The sequence below is a fragment of the Leucopleurus acutus genome, assembly GCF_964270905.1.
Source record: "Leucopleurus acutus genome assembly, chromosome: 3".
Lineage (NCBI taxonomy): Eukaryota > Metazoa > Chordata > Mammalia > Artiodactyla > Delphinidae > Leucopleurus > Leucopleurus acutus.
In genome coordinates this window covers 139,555,157-139,578,109 of record NC_139145.1, presented here as the reverse complement: position 1 = coordinate 139,578,109, position 22,953 = coordinate 139,555,157, and the positions used below count along the sequence as shown (strand labels likewise).

The following is a 22,953-nucleotide window of genomic DNA, read 5'->3' as shown; positions in this document are numbered from 1 at the left end:
CCTAGCATTACCTATTATTATTAGCTGTTTCAAATCTGGCCTCTCCTTTTGCTTCAAATCTCTTTTCTAATGACTTATTAAAATGAATCTTATTTTAATTAAGAGAAATGGGTAGGGGACTTCCCTGGTGGTCCAGTGGTAAAGAATCTGCCTTACAATGCAGGGGCTGTGGGTTCGATCCCTGGTCAGGGAACTAAGATCCCACATGCAGCGGGGCAACTAAGCCCGTGCGCCACAACTACTGAGCCCAAGTACCTCAACAAGAGAGCCTGCGTGCCGTGAACTACAGAGCCCATGCCCCCTGGAGCCTGCACGCCACAACTAGAGAGGGAAAACCCACACGCCACAACTAGAGAGAAGCCCGTGCGCCACAACGAAACATCCCGCGTGCCGCAATGAAAGATCCCACATGCCTCAATGAAGATCCCATGTGCCGCAACTAAGACTCGACGCAGCCAAAAAAATAAATAAATAAATAAATAGATCTTTAAAGAAAAAAAAGAGAAATGGGTAGGGGCTGGATCTCAAACCATAACTCGCAACTGTCTCTCTTTCCATTCTACTGCTAAGAAAGTTTCAGAAGCCTGCTGTAGATCTGTATGTACCTATATTATTTGCCAGGTTTCAGAGACTATAAGTACCACCAGGGGTGGTAGGATTGATCCGCCCCGTTAGCATGCTCACTGTGCTCGAGAAAGTCCTGGATCAGATCTTATACCCAGTTTTCATGTACCAGAGCCCTATTCCTAATTGCACTCACCTTTCCCATCTCACCACCATTACTTCTCTTCTCAGAATTACTATAACCCCAGCACTCAGTTAACAATGGGTGTTAAGGATTAAAAAGGAGTACGCTCCATAACACTCTAAATTAGGAGGTGCCACTGTCAGCCTCAGCTTAGAAAAAGCCCCATTACCCTAAGACATGACACTAAAATATTTATGTATTGTCTACCACTTCATAGCTTCTATTACTGTGAGAGAAATTAATTTTCTGGAAGAGGAAATGCCAGTTTTAGAATCCTGCTTTTCCAGGCTTTACCTTAAAATTTCAAGATACAGAAACAGTCATGATAATAAACTTTAGAAGGGTTATACTAGTATGGAAACATTTTGAGATGTGAGAGGCTTAAACATGGGATGTTGCATGAATTCTACCCATAGTGAAAGAGGATAGGTGATGCAGGGTATTGTTTCAATGAGAGCACAAGTATAGTAACTTCAACATATTTAAACATGAAATATTTCAGAAAGTACCACTTGCTTACATTTTAATTATACTAATTATCCATTTATAAAATAGATCTTTTATCATCCTTAACTGTAAGTTGGAAAGGTTCCCATGGTTTAGCATGCATCTTCAGGACAGTGGCTCTTGGACAAGTGAAGAGGAAGAGAACAAATATTCTTTAACCCAGACTGAATTTACAGCCCAATGGAAAAACAGACCACCTTTATTGCTAGGTTCTATGTCAAACAATCAGAGCTGTTCCTTTGGTCCTGTAGTGCCCAGCAGTCAAAGTACTAGGTGCAAATAAACTATATTTTTAGAACAATGTTTTACAGATATATAGTCATTTAAACTTGTCATCAATTTAGATTCAACTAAAATATGGGGTTCCATTATGAGCCTAGTACTTTTCTAGATATTTTTAGATAAATTATTTTAATCTTCATTGGTCAGATGAAGAATCAGAAGCTCTGAGACCTATCTCAGTCACACAAGTAGTAAGTGGTGGATAAAGTGTTAGAACTTAAATCTATTTGATTTAAGAAATCAAGAAAGCACTAAGAAAGCTTAGTGCTTTCTATTATAAGATACTGTTTTTGTCAAATCACCATTAATTTGGGCCACGTAAATCTGTCATAGGTTACTGTATTATTTTCCTAGGGCTGCTGTAACAAATTAACACAAAGTTGGTGGCTTAAAACAACAGAAAGGTATTCTCTCACAGTTCTGGGAGCCAGAAATCCATTATCAGTTTCATCGGGCTGAAATCAAGATGTTGTGGAGTCATATTCCCTCTGAAGGCTCGCTCAGAGAGAAACTCTTCCTTGCCTCTTCAAGGAAGGCACATTTCTTGAGGCACATTCCTTGGCTCATGGCCTTTCCTCTATGTTCACAGGCAACGGTATAGTATCTTCAGATCTCTCTCTGCTTCCATCATCAAATCACCCTCTACCTTCTGTATGTCAAATCTCCCTTTGCTTCTATCTTATGAAGACATTTGTGATGGTATTTAGGGTTCACTTGGATAATCCAGGATAATCTCAATCTCTTCAAGATTTTTAATCTAATCATATCTGCAAAACTTTACTACATAAGATAACATTCACACATTTCAGTGATTAGGACCTGATATCTTTGTTTTTGTTTGTTTTTTAAATTTTTATTTTATATTAGAGTATAGTTGATTAACAATGTGTTAGTTTCACGTGTACAACAAAGTGATTCAGTTATACATTTTCATGTATCTATTCTTTTTCAGATTCTTTTCCCAATTAGGTAGTTACACAATACTGAGCAGAGTTCCCTGTGCTATACAGTAGATCCTTGTTGGTTATCCATTTTAAATATAGCAGTGTGTACATGTCAATCCCAAACTCCCTAACTATCCCTCCCCCCCCACACCCTTCCCCCTGGTAACCATAAATTTGTTCTCTAAGTCTGTGAGTCTGTTTCTGTTTTATAAATAAGTTCATTTGTATCATTTTTTTTGTTTTTTAGATTCTGCATATAAGTGATATCATACGATATTTCTCTTTCTCTGTCTGACTTACTTCACTCAGTATGACAGTCTCTAGAGGACCTGATATCTTTGAATGGTCATTATTCAGCATACTACAGTCCACCTTCTGGACTGCCAAAATTTATATCCGTTCCATACATAAAGTATGTTCACTCCACCCCGACATCCCCCCAAATTTCCACACATCATAGTATGAATTTCAGTCCAAAATCTCATTTAAATGTCATGAGCTCAAAAATCCCGAGTCTCATCACCTAACCTAAATTAAGTATGGGTGAAACTCTAGGTATGATCCATATTGGGGCAAAAGTCCTCTATATCTCTGGATCTGTAAAACTTGAAAATAAAGTATCTATTCCCAAAATACAACAGTGGGAAAGGCATAGTACTAGTGTTACAGATATCCCCATTACAAAAAAGGGAAAGGGAAAAATAAAGGAAGAAAAGGGTCCCCAGTCCCAACTAATTTCAAAAGCCAGCAGGACAAATTCTATTAGGTTTCAAGACCTGGGATTAGTCCTTTGTGGCTGGAGGGTCCTGCTTCTGCATCTGTGGTTCTGCCTTCTCTGCCCAAGGATCTGCCCTCACCATGACCCTTCCTTTACTTGAAAGCTAGTATGCGTTTGCAGCTGAATGGTTTTGTCAGCCTGTTTCCTGCTTGTAGAATTTGGGGAGTCTGACAGTTTTCCTTCATTTTGTCCTATCTCAGTTTCTTTCAGTCCAAGCAGAAAGTGTTTCTGCTGATATAATGTTCTCAAAAACTTTGTGGGTCTCCTGTGTATATCACAGGCATTCATATCAGTAGACAAGATGGTGCTCCCCAGATCATTGATAATTTCTATTTCTTGCTTCTGTTGAGATGGCTGAGGGAACCCGTCAGTCACACGCACTAGCATAAGCTGTTCAATCACGCCATTGGCCTTTTCTTTAGAGCATACTTTCCGAATAATGAATCTTTTAATTTAGCATCTTTTGCAGTCTGGATAAGTTGAGAAGTTCCCAGTCAAGTGTTGGTTCCATTTTACTTAACAGTTCTTTCTTCACTTTATCTCTTTCCTCTCACGTTTTACTGTAAGCAGCAAGAAGAAACCAGACTGCACCTTCAACACTTTCCTTAGAAACTTCCTCATTTAAATTTCCAAGTTCACCACTTACTGCTTTCCACACAATTATAAGACACAGTTCACCTAAGTATCTGCCACTGTATAACATGAATTTCCTTTCCTCCAGTTTCTAATAACGTGCTCCCTATTTCCCCTATCTCTCACCAGCAGCATTTTTAATATTTCTATTTCTACCAACATTCTCTCTATGAAGATACAGGTATTCTCTAAGATGACACAGGCTTTCTCCACTGTGCTCTTCACTTCCTTCTGAGCCTCACCAAAGGGCCTTTAATATCTATATTTCTCCCAAAAGTACATTTAAGGCAATCTAGGCTTTTTCTATCATGTGCTTCAAAATACTTCCAGCCCATACTCATTACCTAGTTCCAAAGTCATTTCCACAGTTTTAGGTATATGCTATAGCAGCACCCCACTCTGAGGTATCAAAACCTGTGCTGGTTTCCTGTGTCTGCTGTAACAAATTATCACAAATTTGGTGTCTTAAAACAATAGAAATTTATTCCTTCACAGTTCTGGAGGCTGGAAGCCTAATATTAGTTTCACTGGGCCCAATTCAAGGTATCAGTAGGGCCAAGCTCCCTCCATAGGCTCTAGGGAGAAAATCTGGTTTCCTCCTCTTGCAGCTTCTGTAGCCACATTCCTTGGCTCTTGGCTCCTTTGTCTTCACAGCCAGAGCTTTGCATCTTTATGTCTCTCTTTGTCTGCTTCCATCATCAAAGTGCCTTCTGCTATCTAATCACCCTGTGGGTCTAATCTCCCTGTCTCTCTTTTATAATAAGAACAAGTGATAGCATTTAGGACTGACCTTGATAATGCAGGATGATTTCCTCATCTCAAGATCCTTAACTTTATTACATCTGCAAAAATTTTATCATATAAATGTCACATTCACATACTCTGGGGATTAGGACCTGATATCTTTGGGTGACTGTTTTTCAGCATACTATAGTTATTATCTCCTAAAATAGGTATGCTCCTAGGAACCAGTCCTTAACCTTGGAAACGATTGAACAAAAATATTTTAATAACTGTATTTGGTTTAATATACTCATTTCATAGATTAAGTTTCTGAGGCCAAGATAAAGTAAATGATGTGCCTGATTGCATAGCAAATGTTTTGACACAACTAAGCCATGAACCATATCTCTTTACTCCCACTCTTTTGCAGTATGTTCTTCTCTAAATGAATCACCAAGAATTGCTCATTTCTTAATTGTCACCAAATTACCCCAGAACCCAAATACAACTCTGAAGCTATAAATAACTATCCCACAGTCAGCATCAATTTTAAAAGAGAGTAAATTCATCATGTATCTCTACTGAACAGTCAGTAGTAACCTGAGGCAAATAGGAGAAATATGGGAAACAACCCATTTCAAGGATTACACAAACTTTCATTCGGAAGTTTGTATGAATGCAAGTATTTAGCATTTAGTTAAGTAATGAGGCCTGATTTATCTTCTAAGTTCTCAGAATTGTAGAACTTAGAACTCAATGGAATTTTAAAAGATAATTTACTTCAACCGCATTTTTCAGGTGGGTAATATGTTAATCACACTTTCCAGACCAGGTGACGAGACCAAAGAAAGTCTTAAGTGTCTTGGCTCAAGGACACGTGGTTAAAAAGAGAAATTTATCTAATAAACATATAGAGAGGACCCATTATATTCCAGACAGTATATTAAGGGCTGGCAGGCAAAGGTCGGTGTGATGCATACAGTGTTCACCCTCAACAAGCTCTCTGTGTATGAGGAAACTAGGTGGGTAAATTAATCAAGTGTGAGATTGTGTTAAAATACTAGATACTGAGTGTTGGGTTCGGTGGAGACAGTAGAGTGGTCAGGAAGGTTTCCTAGAGATGACATCTAACTGAGACCTGAAAGAAAGGGGACAAGGGGCAGGAACATCACTCCAGCCAGACCTAGGCGTGTGTGCAAAGGCTGCATGTGAAGGAACAAGGTATGTTCGGGAGCTAAAATCAGCTCAGTATGTCTGTGATGGGGAGTATAGTAAGAAAGGAGGCGGGGGTGAGGGCTTCACATGACATGCAAAGAGATGAAGTTACTATTTTGAGGGTACTGGGAAGAAACTGAAGTATTTCATAGAGAACTGGCTTGTGTAGATTTGTGCCTTACACAAATCAGAATGGCTAAGACTAGGGTGATTTTGTAATGCGGTACTTTGAGAGTGAATAGGCTGCTACTGATAACATGCCAGAACAAGAGGCGCATCTGAGACTGCTCCAGGCAAACCGGGATGGAAGGTCACCCTAGCCAAGGCTGTCCTAGGTTTGAATTCTGCCTCACGTATGGTAACTATATAACTTCAGTCTGGCACCATAACTTTTAGACTCAGTCTTCTCACCTAAAGATAGTATGGGGGTAACAGTGACTCTTTTACCCATTTCACAGAATTTTTCTACAATCCAACTGATGAAAACATTAGAATTCTTTATAAACTATAAAATAAAGTAAGGTGGTATATGATATCACTTTTCTGTTTAATTTTTTATTATCTGATGACTTAGGGGTCTTTTGAGAAAATGGGATTATTAAAAACAACACAGTAGTCACAGCATAAAACAGTAATAAGAGCTAACGTTTTTGAGCTCTTAAAATGTGACAGGCCCTATATTGAGAAATTTACATTTATAGTCTCATTTGTAAATTTACAAACTCATCCTTCTAACAGTGATCAGGTAGGTGATATTATTATCCTCACTTAACAGTTGCACAGATCAAGTCCCTGGGAGTCCTTTGTCCAAGGCCACACAACTATGCAGTTTTAGAACCCAGATTCTACATCAAGAAGTTTGTCTGCAAAGCTCACGGTCTTAATCGTGGATGCAGTTGCATGTATGCTGTCAGCAGCCTGCTCCCTTAAAAGACTTAAGTATACTCTTTCACAAGAAAAAGAGCTGTAGTCGATTTTTTTTTCCCCTAATCACCTAAACGAAGTAAATCTGAGACAATTTAGAATGGCAATGACAAGAAAAAATATACAGGTGGAGCAAGTAATATTGATGCCTCAGTAGTTCCCTCTGGGAATCTGCTGTGAAGTTGTAAAACCCCTTCCCAGGGATATGTGTAAGTTAAGAACTTCTGCAGGAGGAGCTATTTTAAAATTTTAAGTAGTGATCATTTAGCAAATCAGGAATGCTAAAGATGAAGCCATTTGGTATAGATCACAGGAACTACTTTTTCATGTCCCTAGTATGAAAGTAGTTCTGGGTTTTTTTGTCAGATCAAGCTACAGTTTTAATATTTTTAGGTTATGTCAATTATACTGTAATTTATACCCTTTTCAAATATCTCTCTGCCTTCTCTTTTTTCTTTACTTCAAAAAGTAAAGCAAATATAAAATAGAGAAGGCCGATTTTAAATGCAAACTATATAAGTGTAATATTTTAGCAGAGAACTTAAGTCCTCAAATCTAAGTATATTTACATACTTCCCTCTCACGTGATGACACATTCTAGTGTATTTTGCTTTGTACTTCATAAGATACCCACCAATTTGTAAATTCTGCTCCACCCCAGTGGCCTGCCTGTTGTTTCCTGAAAACTTCATGTAAGGTTCTGTGCCTTCTTTTAGAATATTCTTACTCCTTTCTTCTTATCTAATTCTATCTGGAGTCCCTTATCCTCAGTGCGATACTCCCCTTGTCATTCATCCCTCCCTCAGTTACAGGTTGCTGTTTACTTAAATTCCACCCTGCTTCTTCGGAATTTAGTATAAACTGCCTTATATTACCTTCCAGCCGCCTGGGAAGATCTGTCTCTATCTCTAGATTGCAAACCCTTTGAGGGTATGGGCCAAAAAGCTCACAGTCATGGGATGAGAAACAAGTTTAACTACAGAATATCCTGAAAGCTGAGCATCTGTGATAATCCTGGTTCAAAACCATATCATAACTTGAAATATAATAATTTTGAAATATTTAAAAATTGAGTCACTTTTATTTTTTCCTTTAATGCAGTAATCTGTCTTCTTCTAGTCTTCATGGTTACCTGTTTTGTCCTTATTTTGTTGTTGTTGTTTTTCTTTCTTTTGTTCTTTTTTATTGTTCTGTCCTTGAACACATTTGTTACCTTCTATTCTGTATTTTTAGTTCTTCACTCTCTCCTCATCTTCAATTTTCAAATGTCTGCTACTAGTCTCTTAATGAACTTCTATGCTCCCCCCAAACTTCAGAACATTATGGATACTACAATTCCAAACCTTAAATTATTTCAGGTGTTCTAATATTTCTGTTTTTTAAACAATGCCAAGTGCATTCCTCATTCCTTCTTTTTTCTAATAGTTTTAGTTTCCACTTCATCAAGTAATCTGCTGGTTGCTTTCCTGATACTTTCCCTTGAAATAAGAGAAGCATCACATTTACTTTTCCCTTATATAATACCCATCTGATGAGAGCACCGTTAAGCTACTACAAACACTAACTTCAACTTCTCCAAACTTCTCACCGAACCCCAGGCTCAGTGTGCCTTTTCTGTACTTCTTGGAGGAGGTACCAAACTCTCCCCATGCTGTTCCCTTCCTCCTACCTCCCATCTTCAGAAGGCTTCTCTAGCCTAGAATACTTCCCAACTGTTTTCTGTTAGAGTGTCCTGCTTGTTTTCCATACAGTTACCCCAATTTTTCATCACATATCTCTTTATTTGTTTGGTTTTTTTGGATATTGTCTGTAGAGTGAAGCTCTGAGAGAGCAAAACCAGCATCTTTGTTCAGCATGTATTTAAGTGTCAGACAGTATCTGACACAAAGCAGGCACTTAGTATATTTCTGTTGAATGAATAAATGATCTCATTTAATCTCTACCATGTAGAAAAGAGAGATAGGTATTGTTAATATCCTTGTTTTACTGATGACAACTTGCCCAAGTGATACACTATTGTCTGGCAGTTTGGAGCCTCAAATGCACCCACTTCTGTGTCTACAAAGCTTACTTTTGATCCAGGCCCATAATTGTAATCACTTTTAATCAAAGCCCACACTTTTAACCCCTCTACCCTTCTGCCTCTTTAGCAGGAACTCAGATTTAGCCTTCCTTGCTCTGATACCGTGGCTGCGATTACTTCTGTGGGATTCCTTTTAGATCACAGGTTCTCATTTCAGTTAATTTAACATCCAGTTGAATGCCAGGGATTGGGTTATATTTCCCTCACACCTTTCTTGTCATGTCAGCCCTTTTGCAGCGCTACTCATTAGCTTGATCTCCTTCCTGAGAGTTCAAAACCCTTGTCTTCATCACTCCAGCAAAGCATCTCCTCCTCCTTTCACAGTCTATGTCTAAATGCTCTATGGCCTTTTCTGCTTTTCCTCTGGCTTCTAACATTCTAATTATATGTTCTTTACCATCTCTCTTGCTTCAGCTTTAAAGCATTTATGTAGTTTCATTCGCCAACTTTTTATACCATAATCTGATTAATATCCCTCGCACTTTTTCTCTTCATCTTTGTGGAATCACATCCTTCTATAGAGACGTTCCAAAAAATGCCCTAGAAATCTGGCTTGCTACATTGCTAATTACTGTTATTAATAACATTGTAAATATATCTCACTTCAGATCATAAATAGTATAAAAATTAGTGTCATGTTTCCTCATGTTGCAGAATATTAATTTTTCTTTTAATAATTCTATCAATAAATCAAAGCTATCCCTATAGATAGATGGAAATCCATCTGTCTATATCTGTATCGATCTATCTATATAATTTGAAACAAACTGTAAAAAGAAGCTTGGCTTTTAATTATTATTACAGTAACAAACCAATCTAACATACGTAAATAGTCAGATTCTGCATATAATAAAAATAAATCTAATTCAGCAATCAGTGCCAAAAGGTTCTTTCTTGAGAGAAGTATGTGAATACACATATGCTATGAATTTAAATTTTAACTCCTGTCAGTGTCTCAGTGTTTTCTAATAAAGCTATGTGCATTTCTATATTTGGTCAACCTGAAATACACATGCATGTACGTTTTACATTTTTCCCCTTTGATAACCAGTATTAAAATGAGAACATTCGTTTCATTTTAAAGAGCTACAGTTGGCAGGGGTGTACAGAGAAGCTTTATAATCTAAGTGAGGTTCTGGAAGTTGGAAATATTAAAGACCTCCAAATTAGTGTTCATCTTTTTGAAGTAAACGATGACTTCAAAAAGAAGCAAAATAATTATTTGATTTCCTAAATCATCTTCACTTTCTTTCTCTTATAGGAGTCCAGACAAATGCAAAAAGGTCAGAAAATTGACAAAGTAATTAGTAAGTGTTGCATATACTGAAACAACTTTTAGAAGAAAGGTGAAATGAATGTGTAGGGAGAGTTACTGGGAACAGAATATTTAACCTGAAGGGAAAATGCAGATTGACGGTTTAGTAACTAGACAATCAGCATCCATTCTCAGAAGGTGCTTATTCGTGGTTTGCCCAGTTCATGAAAGGCAAAGCTTTAAGAAATTGGCCTGAGTGCTGGGATAATGGGACTTCACTGGAGATTCAAAATGAGAAGGGGCACCTGGTGGAGTATGTTGAATTTGCATTGCTGAAGACTTTTTTGCATAGAATATAAACTACATGTTTTGGTTGTTGATGTGCCCAAGTGATACATCCAAAAACAGCTAGGCTACTGGTTCTAAATGGAACATGGCATGCTAAGGAATGATAATGGATGACTTTCTCTTGCTTAAGTGGTATGTAAGGGGTTTAGACATGAGGGAAAAGGAAAAAAGAAAAAAAAAAGAAAAGAAAAGGAGGAGAAAATAATGAAGTGGTGAAGGGGTGATAAAATATCAGGGATTCACAATGCCTCAGATGGCTGCTATTTCAGACGTATAACTGCCTCAAGATAGAACTATTAGAAAGCAGCTGATGGGTCTTGAATTGTAGATTCTATGAATATGTCAAGTTATCCTCAAACAGGGGCAGTGCCTCAAAAAAGGTTAAGGATGAGCTAACACATATGTTTATCAGTAAAACATGTTAATGTAAGGTCCTTGAAAGAAAAGAATAATGATGATAGGAACTAGTAATTATTATGGAAAAATGCCTGTTTAAAGGAATTCTTAATTTTGCAATTAGGATTAATTAATTAGAATTATTAAAGTTAATAATATTTTTAAAGTTCTTAATTTCGCTCTTTAGAATTAAGTTCCAGTTAACCCCTGCTATTCATAATTAAGTTATCACTGTAGTGAAATCATTAGGTTATATTTAGTTGACAGTTACGTGAAGTTGGGGATATATTGACTTAATATTTTACCTCATCTGTTATGGTTAATTAAATGATTCATTAATATCTTAATGTCATTGCTCATTGTAGGAAGCATGCCAAACATTTGAAACTTCCTCATTAATGATAACACACATACTGACAGATTAGATATAGGTAAAGGTAGACAGGTTTAGGCTGAAGAATTATTAGGTGAAGTATAAAATGAGGCAATACTTTACTGCCAGCACCATGAATCTATCAAATGGTAATTGGATGCACGTGTTAGCAGCAGTAAAAAGTCACTGTCCAGTTGTCCACCTTACATGGGAATCTACTCTGAGTGTCACCTTTGATTTATTGTTCCAATTAGGACATAGCGTTCAAAGAAAGAATACAACTGACCTGATTTAAAAGCAAGGAAATCTTTAAGGTCATTATTTTGTGGGTGACCCAGCTCCCTTTTAGATATCTTGAAATTTTCTATTTGTGCAAAATCTGTACTAAATAAATACTTGGTTTTAAACAATTCTGTAAAACATTGACACATTTTATTCATTAATTCGGTACCAGAGTGTCACTGGTGGCTTCCCAAGGTGCAGGTATATTTTCTTACACTAATTTTAAAGGCACGTTTCTAGGTTATCACTTGTTATACCGACTGACCAGCACAGGTAGAGGTAATAGGCACTGAAAGAACAAGTCCCAATTATGAAAAGTAAATATTTTTAATCTGCAAAGCCAAGTAACAAACACCATTTGTCAAATGGCAAAGGTAAATGATCTTAAAACATTGCAATATATCAATACATGAAAAATTAAGATACTTCTGCATAAAAAGCTTGAGACAAAATGAGTTTCATTACTCTGCTAGATTGTAATAAAACTGTATTAAAATTATCATAAATCTTATGCCCAATTTTACTGGAAAATTAAAGGAGAACTTTAATTTCTGGGAGGGAAATGCTAATGTTTTACTTACACTAAGCAAACATCAACTATTAATGCTGACAAATGTTGGAACAGTAATACTAAAAACGTCATCTGAATTACTCTTCATTGCAAAGTTCACAGAATTAATGTTAAGATAGATTAAAATCACTTTGAACTAATACGCACGTATTATTCTTCCTTCTGAAGCATAATAAAGAAATATCATTTGTACTGCAATTTTGGATAAGTGTACAGACATTTAAGGCTTAGGAAAGATGGAGATATTCATAGGCAGCTCATAAATGTGAGGAACATTAGCTCCATTTCAAATGAGCCGTCAACTTTTTTCCAACATTTTGGCTTGTGGAAAGTCAGACGTTTGGATAATAAATGGGGTTTGCCTCTGAACATTAAGGTAATTGTGTAGGAATTTAAAGTGCTCATTCAGGTTCTACCATAAGTTCATTAAAAAATGAAGAAATGAACTGGAGTAAGGCTTTTTGCTCTAAACTGGGTAGTAAAATTGTAGAGGAAAAATGCATGCAGTGGAGTTTCCTTCATTGTATAAGGCACAGTTCTTCTTCTTTTAAGCTCTGTGCTTAAACATCATTTTGAAAACACCTGTTTTTAAAGAATGGTGCATGCCTTTCGGTAATAGATTACTAAAATACTCAAGACCTAGAGATTGGTGTCTCTGAATTCTCATACTCCAGTATTGGCATGTGATTTCTGCCAACTGTTTTCTTGAGTTTCTTGTAGTAGATGGTTATAAATCAGGTTTATAAAGAGGAAACTCTCTGTAATTGTGCATTTTTAATGGATTTATGATAAATCCATCAAAGTGGAGGGTCCATATGGTAGGAATGCAGTAAAGGTAACAGGACAGTGTCATGTAAACATTAAATAGTGCCTTCCACCTTCATAAATCCTCTATCCTCATGATTAAATGCTGCCAGTTATAAATTATGCAACCAAACTCTAGAAACAACCACAACTTAAATAAGACACCAGTGGAAGCCATATGTTTTATATAGGTTTTTCTTCCCAGAAAACTGTTGTATATTTATTAGGAGATAATATTCAAGTCCTTATTTTCCTCAAAAATTATTTTCTTATTTAACTTCCTAAAATAAACTCTAGTCCTGATTAAAAAGTAATAATGTAAACCTTATTTACAAGACAATAATCAGTCATTTCTATGTGGTGGAATACCTTTTTGATTTGCGGAGTCATTTTAAAGCTTCAGGTCTCTAAGATTTGCTCCTTTTAGAGTCATACATCAGAAGTTTCTTCAGCAGCCCAATTTCACACTTGTACTTACAATCAAATTGTTTTATTACATGTGGGAACAATTAAACATTTGGCCCTCAGCTGTAAACAATTACTATATACAATGATATTCATGGATTTTTCTTAGTCATGTATTCCTAATGCCTTCTGTGAGATGGATGTATGTGTACATTGTGTGTCCATGAGCAGTTATATTCTCAAATGTAATATCAAAAGAGAGATTTCACCCAGAGAATGCACTAACATTGTCTGATAACATGCAGACGCCTGCAATAATAACTTTAACATACTCACTCTGTTCCACTGTCATTTTACTGCTCTTCCAATTTCCTTCTGATGAACAGTTGGTGTGCATAGCAAAAAGCAATTAAGGATCTGGATAATTTGGTTTTTAGAGTTTTGTGGTGTCTACTTCTGATATATCGACAGCAATGTTGTCAGTAGTAGCGAGGTAGAAGAAATAAGTAATAACAAAACCAAATCGACTTGGGCTTTAATCTGGCTGTCAATTTCTAGTTGAATGACCTTGGGTAATTTACTTTTTTTCAGGGTTAGTTTTCATATTTGAAAAATGTGGATAGTCCTATCTAAATCACAGAACTATTATGAGTGTTGAACGAGATATATATTTAAAGAAATAGGGCACATACTGCATACTCAGTGCACACTGATTTCTCTAATGTCTCACATACTCCTTTCCTGAAAAGACTCATAAGCACTGTGGCTTTCCATCTTGAGAGTATCTATCCTTGACTCTCTCAAGTTTAGGGATACATTTTCTTTTCACTAGACTCCCCTTTTCTATAAGTGACAATCGGGGGAGTAGCCCACAGCTGTTTTACTCACATCCAGAAATAAGTCCACTGGTTCCAGTTGCACGGGTACCTAACAGCTGTATCCAGCCTTTCTAGTAGGCCAGAACTGGAGACGAGTGGTAATGTTTCAAGGGCAAAGCTCTAGATGTAAAGAATGATATAACAAACCTAAATGAGCCCGAGCATATCTAGTGACAGATACGCCACAGCTATTCTAAATTATTCAAGCTTTCTCAGACTTCTAGCAGGAGAAACATAATTCATCACTGCTCCCTTTATTCTACTCTCATATAATGGCAAAGGAGCAAACAAAAAATACCCCACCCCTAAAAATTTATAATAATCACTCAAAATGGAGAAGAGTTTCTCTAGCACATGTAATATTTTTAGAACCATCCAATTTCTGGGAACCAACTTTGGAGGTAGAAGTTAAAAATGATTTTTCAGTGCTCATGGGTGATTTCCTTACTTCTCTTTTGTTAGCATTTTGCTGGCAAAAAGCCAGTAAAACAGTTGTTTAATTACCCAGGACCATCACAAACATGTAACCTCTTAGATAAGCTGTTACTGTATTTTAGCAGCAGTAATACTAGGGTCAAAAGTAACAAAGAAAATTAAGCTTCAAATAAGCAAACCTTAAAAGAACAGCTTTGTGTATTGAGAATAATTAATAACTTGTTTAGGAAAATGTCACTGAAATGTGGTTTTTGGACAAGGAACTGACACTCTTCAGAGGTTAGATACCCTAATATTTAACAGGCTACCATTTGGTGGGCTGGCTGGCTGGTTACCCTGTAGGCATAGCAAAAGTTTGTTCTCATGTAATTATGCAACATTTAGACAATATCTTAATGATACCATGTAGTTCAGCTGAATCAGTCCAGCTGGAAACTGTAGCAGCATTCTGATTACCCAGCCACATGTGAAATGAAAGCTGTTTCAACCTCTACTATTCACTTGCTATGTCTTGATACAGATGTTCTTGGAAAACCTAAATTATTTATGGTTTGACATTATTTAACATAGCAAGCTCCACCCCCTTTCATTTTCAACCATTGATTAGGATTGCATTACTATATGATATTATAATTTTAACAGGGACTATTAGTTATCGTTTATCACATGGAAGACGTATTAGTATATTTTAAACAGGACGAAAATTTTCCACACTTGTTTTTACACGATAAATATCATATACTTTTCTCTTTGCAGATAATTCTTACTGTAAAAAGATATTTTAATGTGTACACTGGAAACCATTTACCAAATGGTTAATCACACAGTGATCATTATTTTAGAAAACGGTAATTTAAGTTGCATAAATAAACTACTATAGATTGCTCCTTACATCACATCATAAAGACACTTAAAATACAGCAATAGCAAAGTCAAGTTAGTGTAAAAAAAAATTTGCTCAAGGTTAACACTCTGAAATTTTATTATATTTCTTTGAGTTATTTCCATGAACTAAAAATACAAAGAATTTCAGTCCCTGTGAATTTTTTTTTTTTTTTATCTCCAAGCTCACTCTTCAGTAAGTGTTTGGGCCACTTCTTCCCCATCATCCTACCTGGATGATATCACAACTCTTTTGTTTTAGAAGTGAATAAAAGTATTAAAATTTTAAATTAATAACCATAACATCTATACATCATATCTAATAAATTCAGGTAACAAGTTACTTTGGAGCAAAAAAAAAATGACATTATTTCAGCCACTTCTTATGAATAAGAATGGAAAAAATATAGGTAATGGACTATAGGTACATCTCTAGTAGTAAACATCAAATGGAATACTTTAAAACACACAAATCTTTTTTATTACTTGTAAACATATTGTTAATTTTAGTAAATGGAAATAGCAGCTGAGGAGGAACAGAAGTTAATGTTGAAGGTATGTGAGTCCCCAAATAAGAAATATGTCTTATTTCTTGTAAATCTTTATTTTAAAAAGATAATGCTAAGTTCTTCTTAACTGTCTTTCCCATTAATACCAGATACTTTCTGGGCTAAGGAATCATGAAGTATATGACTCATGTATTTAAGTTAGCCAGCAAATATATGCTTGGAATTCCCAAACAACTGACACAAAAAAATCCTTTGAAAAGGTGACTTGGAACCACCATTAAGATAATGCTAAATGGTCATTAAAGATGTTTAAATGTTATTGTCTTCAGTGTGCCATTACATAGCCTCAGGGATCCTTTCAAATTGCAATCAATAGAGGATGAATAAGTCTCACCACTTGAAAGTAAGCAGGAAAGGAAGCTAACAGAGTAATCTGGCTTTGCTGGACTGATTCAGGAAGAGACACAATGTTCACTCCTCCTCTTCTGGTTCTCCCTCCCCCTACCCAACCCACATCCCTGCAAGAAAGAAAGAATAGAAAGAGCTAAAGAAGGAAAGAGGGAGGGAGAAAGGAAAAAGGCAAGAAATCCAAGGATGGGGCATAATTTGTACTGAGGTGAAAACCTCATCCTATGGGATAAACCAACACCATGGAAACAGACTTATGACTTTTACTTTGAAAATAAAAGAATGACAATGAAATTTGTGTGAGGTCTGTGTGACTCCAGTCCCAGATGTTTACAGTGCTGTAGTACTATGGCTCTGCAATATGAGAGGTTTGAGAAGAAACGAGTACAACAGGACACCACAAAGCAGCGCATATGCTATTGACAATGCAGACATGAGCATCATGTTACCAAGAGAGAAGGCAGGCAGAAGACAAATAGCAGCGGTGGTGCCTGAAAAGCTAACTTCATGGACTGCAATCACTCAAACCAACATGAGGGACCAAAAAAAAAAAAAAAAAAATCAAAACCAGAAAAATGCTTTTGCTCCTATCTAGAGGGGTGGTAGGGTAAAGGGATGGGGCTGGGGGAGAGTGAAACTGACTTTTCTTTCTTAAATAAAGTTCCCATAAAGTCCCTATAATTGACAGCGGATAATTATTTTCAGCTTGAGGAAACTGTCCTGAAACTCTTAATAAGATTGCCAGCCAAAAGAACAAAATGTGTTCACTTGAGCCATTTCCAGAAGGGAGGGAAAGGAGACCTTGGGGTGAGGCGGGGAAAGGCGATGGAGACAGAGAGGGGCATCTGTGCACTGCAGCAACTCTTGGGCGCCCTGCGCGGTCCCGCGAGTGACAAGCCAGAGAGACGGGGCGGGCAGGGTGGCAAAGAGCCTGGGTGGGGGGTGGGAGGGAGCGCGCTACGGGGAGGGGGTTAGGCGGCGCAATGTATACACCCGGGGGGGGGGGTGATTTAGTGTGAAAGTATTCCACTTAATCATTTTACAGGAGTTGGGGACGTAAATATTTAGCTGGCCACATCTGGAACAGATTCCCCCCCCCCCTCCGTGGGGTGGGGTGGATAATTGGGAAGGAGGGGAGCGCGCATTTGTTACTTACTGTACGGGCAGTTCTCCTTCTTGGTACCGCTGACCTTCCCGTTCTCAATCTTGAGAAAGTACTTGGTGAAAGAGAAGAGCTTTCTCCAGCGGACATCTCCTTGGAGGTGATTGTAGCTCCGCACATGCCTCCCCGCACTGGAAGGAGAGGAGAAGGACGAGGAAGAAGAGGAGTTGGTGGCCTCTGCTGACACCATGCCCTGACCAAGGGCTTGGCAGGTGACAGGGACGGAAGACACTAAGAACAGCAACAAGAAGCAGCAGCAGCAGCCGGGCAGGTGGGGAAAGGCTGAGGCACAATGTGTCAGTATCCATTTCCACATTGTACTGAAACTCTCGGCACTGGAAATTGTCTCATCAGAAGGAACATACTGGAACGGTAAGACCTGGTGCGAGGCAAGGAGACAGCTGGAGGTGGCGGCCGCTGGTTAGCTCCCTCTGGGCTCGGATCTGGCCAGAAGTGAAAGCACCAACATCCATAACTCCTCGGAAGGGCCGGCTGCCTCTTCTCGCTCCTTTCTCGGATCCGCTGCCGCGCGCCCCTCGGTCTCCCGGTGAATGTGGACGTGGGTGGCCGCAGTAGCAGGAGCTGGTGGTGGCCGTCGTGGTGTGGGTAACCCTCGATCTTCGCTCCCCCGGGAGTTACTTTGTTCTCTTCTTCACTCCTTTCTTCACCATGTTAGACGCAGAAAAAGGTCTGAAAAACAGATGACAGCACGGTGAACAAAACCCAAAGGGGCTGGGGTGGGAGGCGGGGGGAGGTATCTGCGCCCTTCTGCGGTTGGCACCTTCTGGCCCCTCTCCGCACAGCCCCAGCTTGCTGGCCAGTTCTAAACGTGAGTCCCTTCGAGTTGCCAGAACTGGAGTCGGCCGCCCGGCCGCCGTTGCTCTCTTCCCCCTCTTGCTTTCTCTTTTGGTGGTGCCTGTTGATTTGAAGCCTCCAGAAAGTCACTTCTTGTTTGGAGGGGATGGCGGTTGGTGTTTTGTTTGGCCCTATTTCCCTCCCCCCGCCGCCCCCCTTCCTTTGGAAAGCCCGCTTGTAAACAGGTTGAAGCCTGGAGTCTAAATGTCAGTGATTCTAAGCCAGAGGTGGGCTCTGCCTCTGCTGGCCAAACCTCATTTGCAGGGGTGGAGAAGCGGGGGGCGGGCGGGGGGAAAGGGGGTCAAACGGCGGTGGGACATCTGAAACCCTCGGCTGCTGGGAACGCCGAGGAGAGGGAGGGGGAGGGGGCAGGGAGTGGGGAGAGCAGGGGAGCCAGGAGAAGGGAGCGCGATGCCTCTGCCTGGAGCTCGGGGGCTGCGGGTCCTTTCCTCGCCACCCGGGCCGCCGCAGCCTGCAGCCTCCGCCAGCGCCTCCAGCTTGGGCTAATTGCTGCGAAAGCGTCCTTGTGCTCGCAGCGCTGGTCACCGGAGCGAGCAGTATCCTCACGCTTTCCGAGTTTTGCTGTCTTCCAGTCTGAACCAATCCCCTCTGGGGTGCCCCTTTCTCACTTGTTTTCCAGTATAGGATTTTTTATTTATTTTTTCCTTTTGGCAGTGAAGTACTTGAGAGCCACCTGGAGCCTGGGGTTTGGCTGACTTTTTTTCCCCCCTCGCTCGCAGAAGCAGGGGAGGGCTGAGGGAGAAAACAGAAGATGCTGAGGATAAACCCTCCAAGGCAGTAGATTATAAACTGGTGGGAGCGAGCAAAGAAAAGGAAGACATAATTAGCTTCCTTTCCTCCTCTTCTGCCAGCTTCCAAGGAGGTCTCTGCTTTAATGAATCACTGATTTCTCGCTTCCTTTGCTGAAGTAAAAAGTTCACACTTTGGCCCTCTCTGACTTTTAAGCTCAGGGAGATTTATCACCACCCCTAAAAGTCGCCTCTCTCGGCGCAAATGAAATCAGGGACCGAAATGACCGATTTCTGATAGCTAACAAGGGTCGTTTACAGAATAACGCGTGCACTTCAAAGCGAACTCACTTTACTGAGATTGTGAAGATTTAACCATACGATTCTGCCGAATATTCTGCTGTTTCCTAGGCAATTTCCTTTGCACTTTGCCGTCAAGAGGTATTTTCTTTCTTCTGTCTTCAAATTTTAATGTTTAAAGGGCTCTATTTTATAAAATAACTGTACCACCAGCCTCCCTCTCTTTTTCACATTCACCACCCTGAAACTCCTTCATTGCTAATAAACTTGCTCATGTCTCAGGTACAGACAGAATCAAGTCCCTGGCTAGGCAGCCTTTGCCAAGGATTAAGAGGCACAAAGTAGGAGATACTGTGATAAGCCGTTCCAATCTGAGTAAGAATTCCTAGAGAGTCTCTTTAAGAATTACTCTAAACTAGGGACAGCCTGACTGGAAGAAGTGACTGAAGATGTATTGGTATAAAGTATTTATGTTCTGTAAGGCAGTGGGACCTTTGTGTTATGTTGAAGCATGTGAAATTGCCAATATTTTATGGTTTTTGACCTTCGAAAGTGGCAGTTTCATATGGTTCAACCTAATTTTTAGGCAGCTATCCTAAGAGGGTGAATCACTTCAAGGTGAACTTGGGAGTTTGACCTCTGCAACTGTAATTCGGAGGGAACTAATCAGGCGAGCTTGTGTATATGCTACAAACCTGCGTCCCTGCAATGTGCATTTGGTCTCAGTCTTCATTGAACAGGAGAAAAGACAAAGAAATTAAAAAATCTACCTTTGGAAATGGGCTTTAGGAATATTGCCTAATTATGTTGTTTGGTGACTTGAAAAATGACTTTACACCGTGCTCTTATAGTTTCCTGTGCATTCAGAGCCTTTGAAACAGAACATTTTAATACTAGAATCAGGATTTTAACTGCATTATTTATAAACCATTGCAATGCTTATTCAGAAGACTTTGACAATGTGGTACACACAGTAGATTTTTATATTCAATGTAATTAGCTCTGATTTCTGTAGCTATTAATTGGACAGTTAAGCAAATAAAGAGCATATGTCAAACAAGTCTGGTTCTTTCCTTAAAGCATGGATATTTAAAAATAAACTCACAGTGCTAATTTCAATTTTCTAGTTCACTGTTTTATACCTGAGCTGAAAAATGCCTAAAAAAGAGTGTAGTGTTTCTAAGGAAATAGTTTCAGCCCAGTTGTTCAGCAGAATCCAAATGTTTGAATTGACAAATAATTAAACCTATATATTTTTTTGAAAATAAAAATATGTTTGATGAAACCGTACAATAAAAATCCTGCCATGAAAAGTTACAAAACACATGAAGTTATTATCTTGAGGTTTCTCTGCACTGGGCACCAACAGTATTGGTGCCAGCTTGAGATCCTTTCAATTCTTTTAACTCACAATAGACAACCCCCCACCCCAAACCTCGAAAGTAGTCTCTGTGTCTCTCTCTGTCTCTGTCTCTCTCTCTCACACATACACACTCTCTTGTCTCTCTTTCACACACACACACATCTACCAACTTTCTTCTCCAGTAGAAGAAGCTGTTCAGACATTTAAGTGAGAGGTTTTGTGTTTTTATTCTGTCCTAAATGGGAAAAAATACATCTTTAAAACTTCCATATTAAAATCTGCTTGCAGCAGGTGCAGTGTTTAAAAGTTCTAGAGCCCTTTCGCCTCTCTTCTGTACAGCGTGATGACAGGAAGGGCATTTACAAAACAGCCCAAAGGAAAAGCTGACATAGCTTTTTAGATTATATCTCATTCTTCTTTCTCTTTTCTGTACAGCCTTTCTTTTATAGCACAGTTGAATCCCTAAATACTCCACTGCTTTGCATTGTTAGGTCACCTCTTAGGTTAGCCCGAGAAAGCCTGAGAAAAGTTCCACAGGAAAGATGCACTATTTAACGGAATTCAATCTCTCCCAATAGATTTGAATCACTAACATAAATGTATGAATGTAGATTATATCTCTGTAATGAGGCCTGAATCATTCTCAGTTACTTCAAAGGACTGAAATTCTACCTTCCTTTTTTAGCAGCAATAATCAGGTCTTAATGGATTCCTTTATTAATTGTTTCTCTGCAACGATTGAAAAGGACAGTACAAGCTTCAGATTAGAATGGTACCTACTAATTCTAAAAGGCAGTTTTTCTCTTCTTTCCAACCTCTGGAAGGCATGCTTTATTTCTATGCCCTAAACATATCCAGTAATGTTAGGCTAAATCTTTACTGGGGGAAATAGATGTGGCCTTTTGTTAAACACGATGTCTTGAGAAATTATTGAGGCTTTTAAAAGCAAGACTGTGGCAGCAGCCATCGAAGAATCCTAAAACGTGGTTATTTGACCTCAGAGAAGCAGTTTGTGTATTTGCTTCCAGATCTTTCAGTAGCTATTCTGTTGAAGCAGTTGGATTCTTTATGTTGCCTGGCACTATCTGTGGTTCACTTACAAGATGTGTGTTCTATTATGTGCGATGTTATTGGCAGTGTCAGTAAGCTGCTTTAAATAATACCAAGTCAGGTCAGAAGTCAGCCAGGCTGTTCTACAAAGTAGACATGTGCAGGCCTCATTTTTGAAGTGTGCAGTGCAGCCTTTATGAGTACGTACTCCAGCTCGTTTTTTCTTTGGGATACGGAAGATGCCAGTTTTAAGGCTTTGTTGGGGCTTGTGGTCTTACTAGGATGCCGCTAGAGGTGATGCTAATAGTCATAATACCTGGGGGAAAATAAAATAGTGATATCTTATTGGTTTTTAACTAGGGGTTTCAAATGAAAGGACAAGAGGTCTTACCTCATGGAGAGTAGTGTAATACTGCAGAGCCAATGGGACTCTTAGCAATAATTGAATCTAACTCATTCGTTTCATAGGTGAATGAACAACTGATGCCCAAGTCACTCAGTGGTAGAACAGAGTTTGGAACTCAGGTACTAGGTTATGGGCTATTGTCCTAATTTTTTGGTAACACCTGTCTTGTCTATTTTCTCTTTTCTCCTCTCTGCTCCTTATCATTGACCACTCATCACTCTAATGTCGGAGATGCCAGCGGGGAAATGATAAAAAGGGTTAGGAGGCTTTACTTATGGAAAACCAATATTTCTTTGTTACAGTAGATTAGCCAGAGAAAAGTAATAAAATAGTTTAGTGTTGAATTATTAAGTACCAGTTGACTAGCCAAATAAATATTGAGATTTATTTGGCAAAGGGGGCTATTTTATCAAAGCCTGTGAAATGAACACAATTGGAAAGCAATGTATATACATATTTCCAGAATAGTCAAGGATTTTTAAAAATATATTATCTGAATTTATAAGTTATCCTCCAGAAAATTTATGGCAACTTCTAGAAAAGTAGATTTATAATTTGATTCTTCTTTCTGTATTCTACTATTAAGTTTCCGTAAAGCAGTATGATATTTCAGAGCATAAGTATTGGCTTAAACAATGTTTTTCAAAGTTTGAAACTAATGTAAATTTCCTATTCCCTAGCTTTC

General features: G+C 38.6%; 1 protein-coding gene across 1 annotated transcript in view; it reads right to left on the bottom strand.

The window, feature by feature from the left end:
* FGF10 (fibroblast growth factor 10) overlaps positions 1-17,861 on the bottom strand; it is a gene marked incomplete at both ends in the record, with an annotated part of 78,891 nt that extends 61,030 nt beyond the window's left edge. The window contains one exon of the mRNA XM_082836093.1: positions 17,540-17,861. Coding sequence (XP_082692219.1) covers positions 17,540-17,861 — 322 coding nt within the window. The remainder of the gene's footprint in view (positions 1-17,539) is intronic.
* Positions 17,862-22,953: the final 5,092 nt, after the last annotated feature.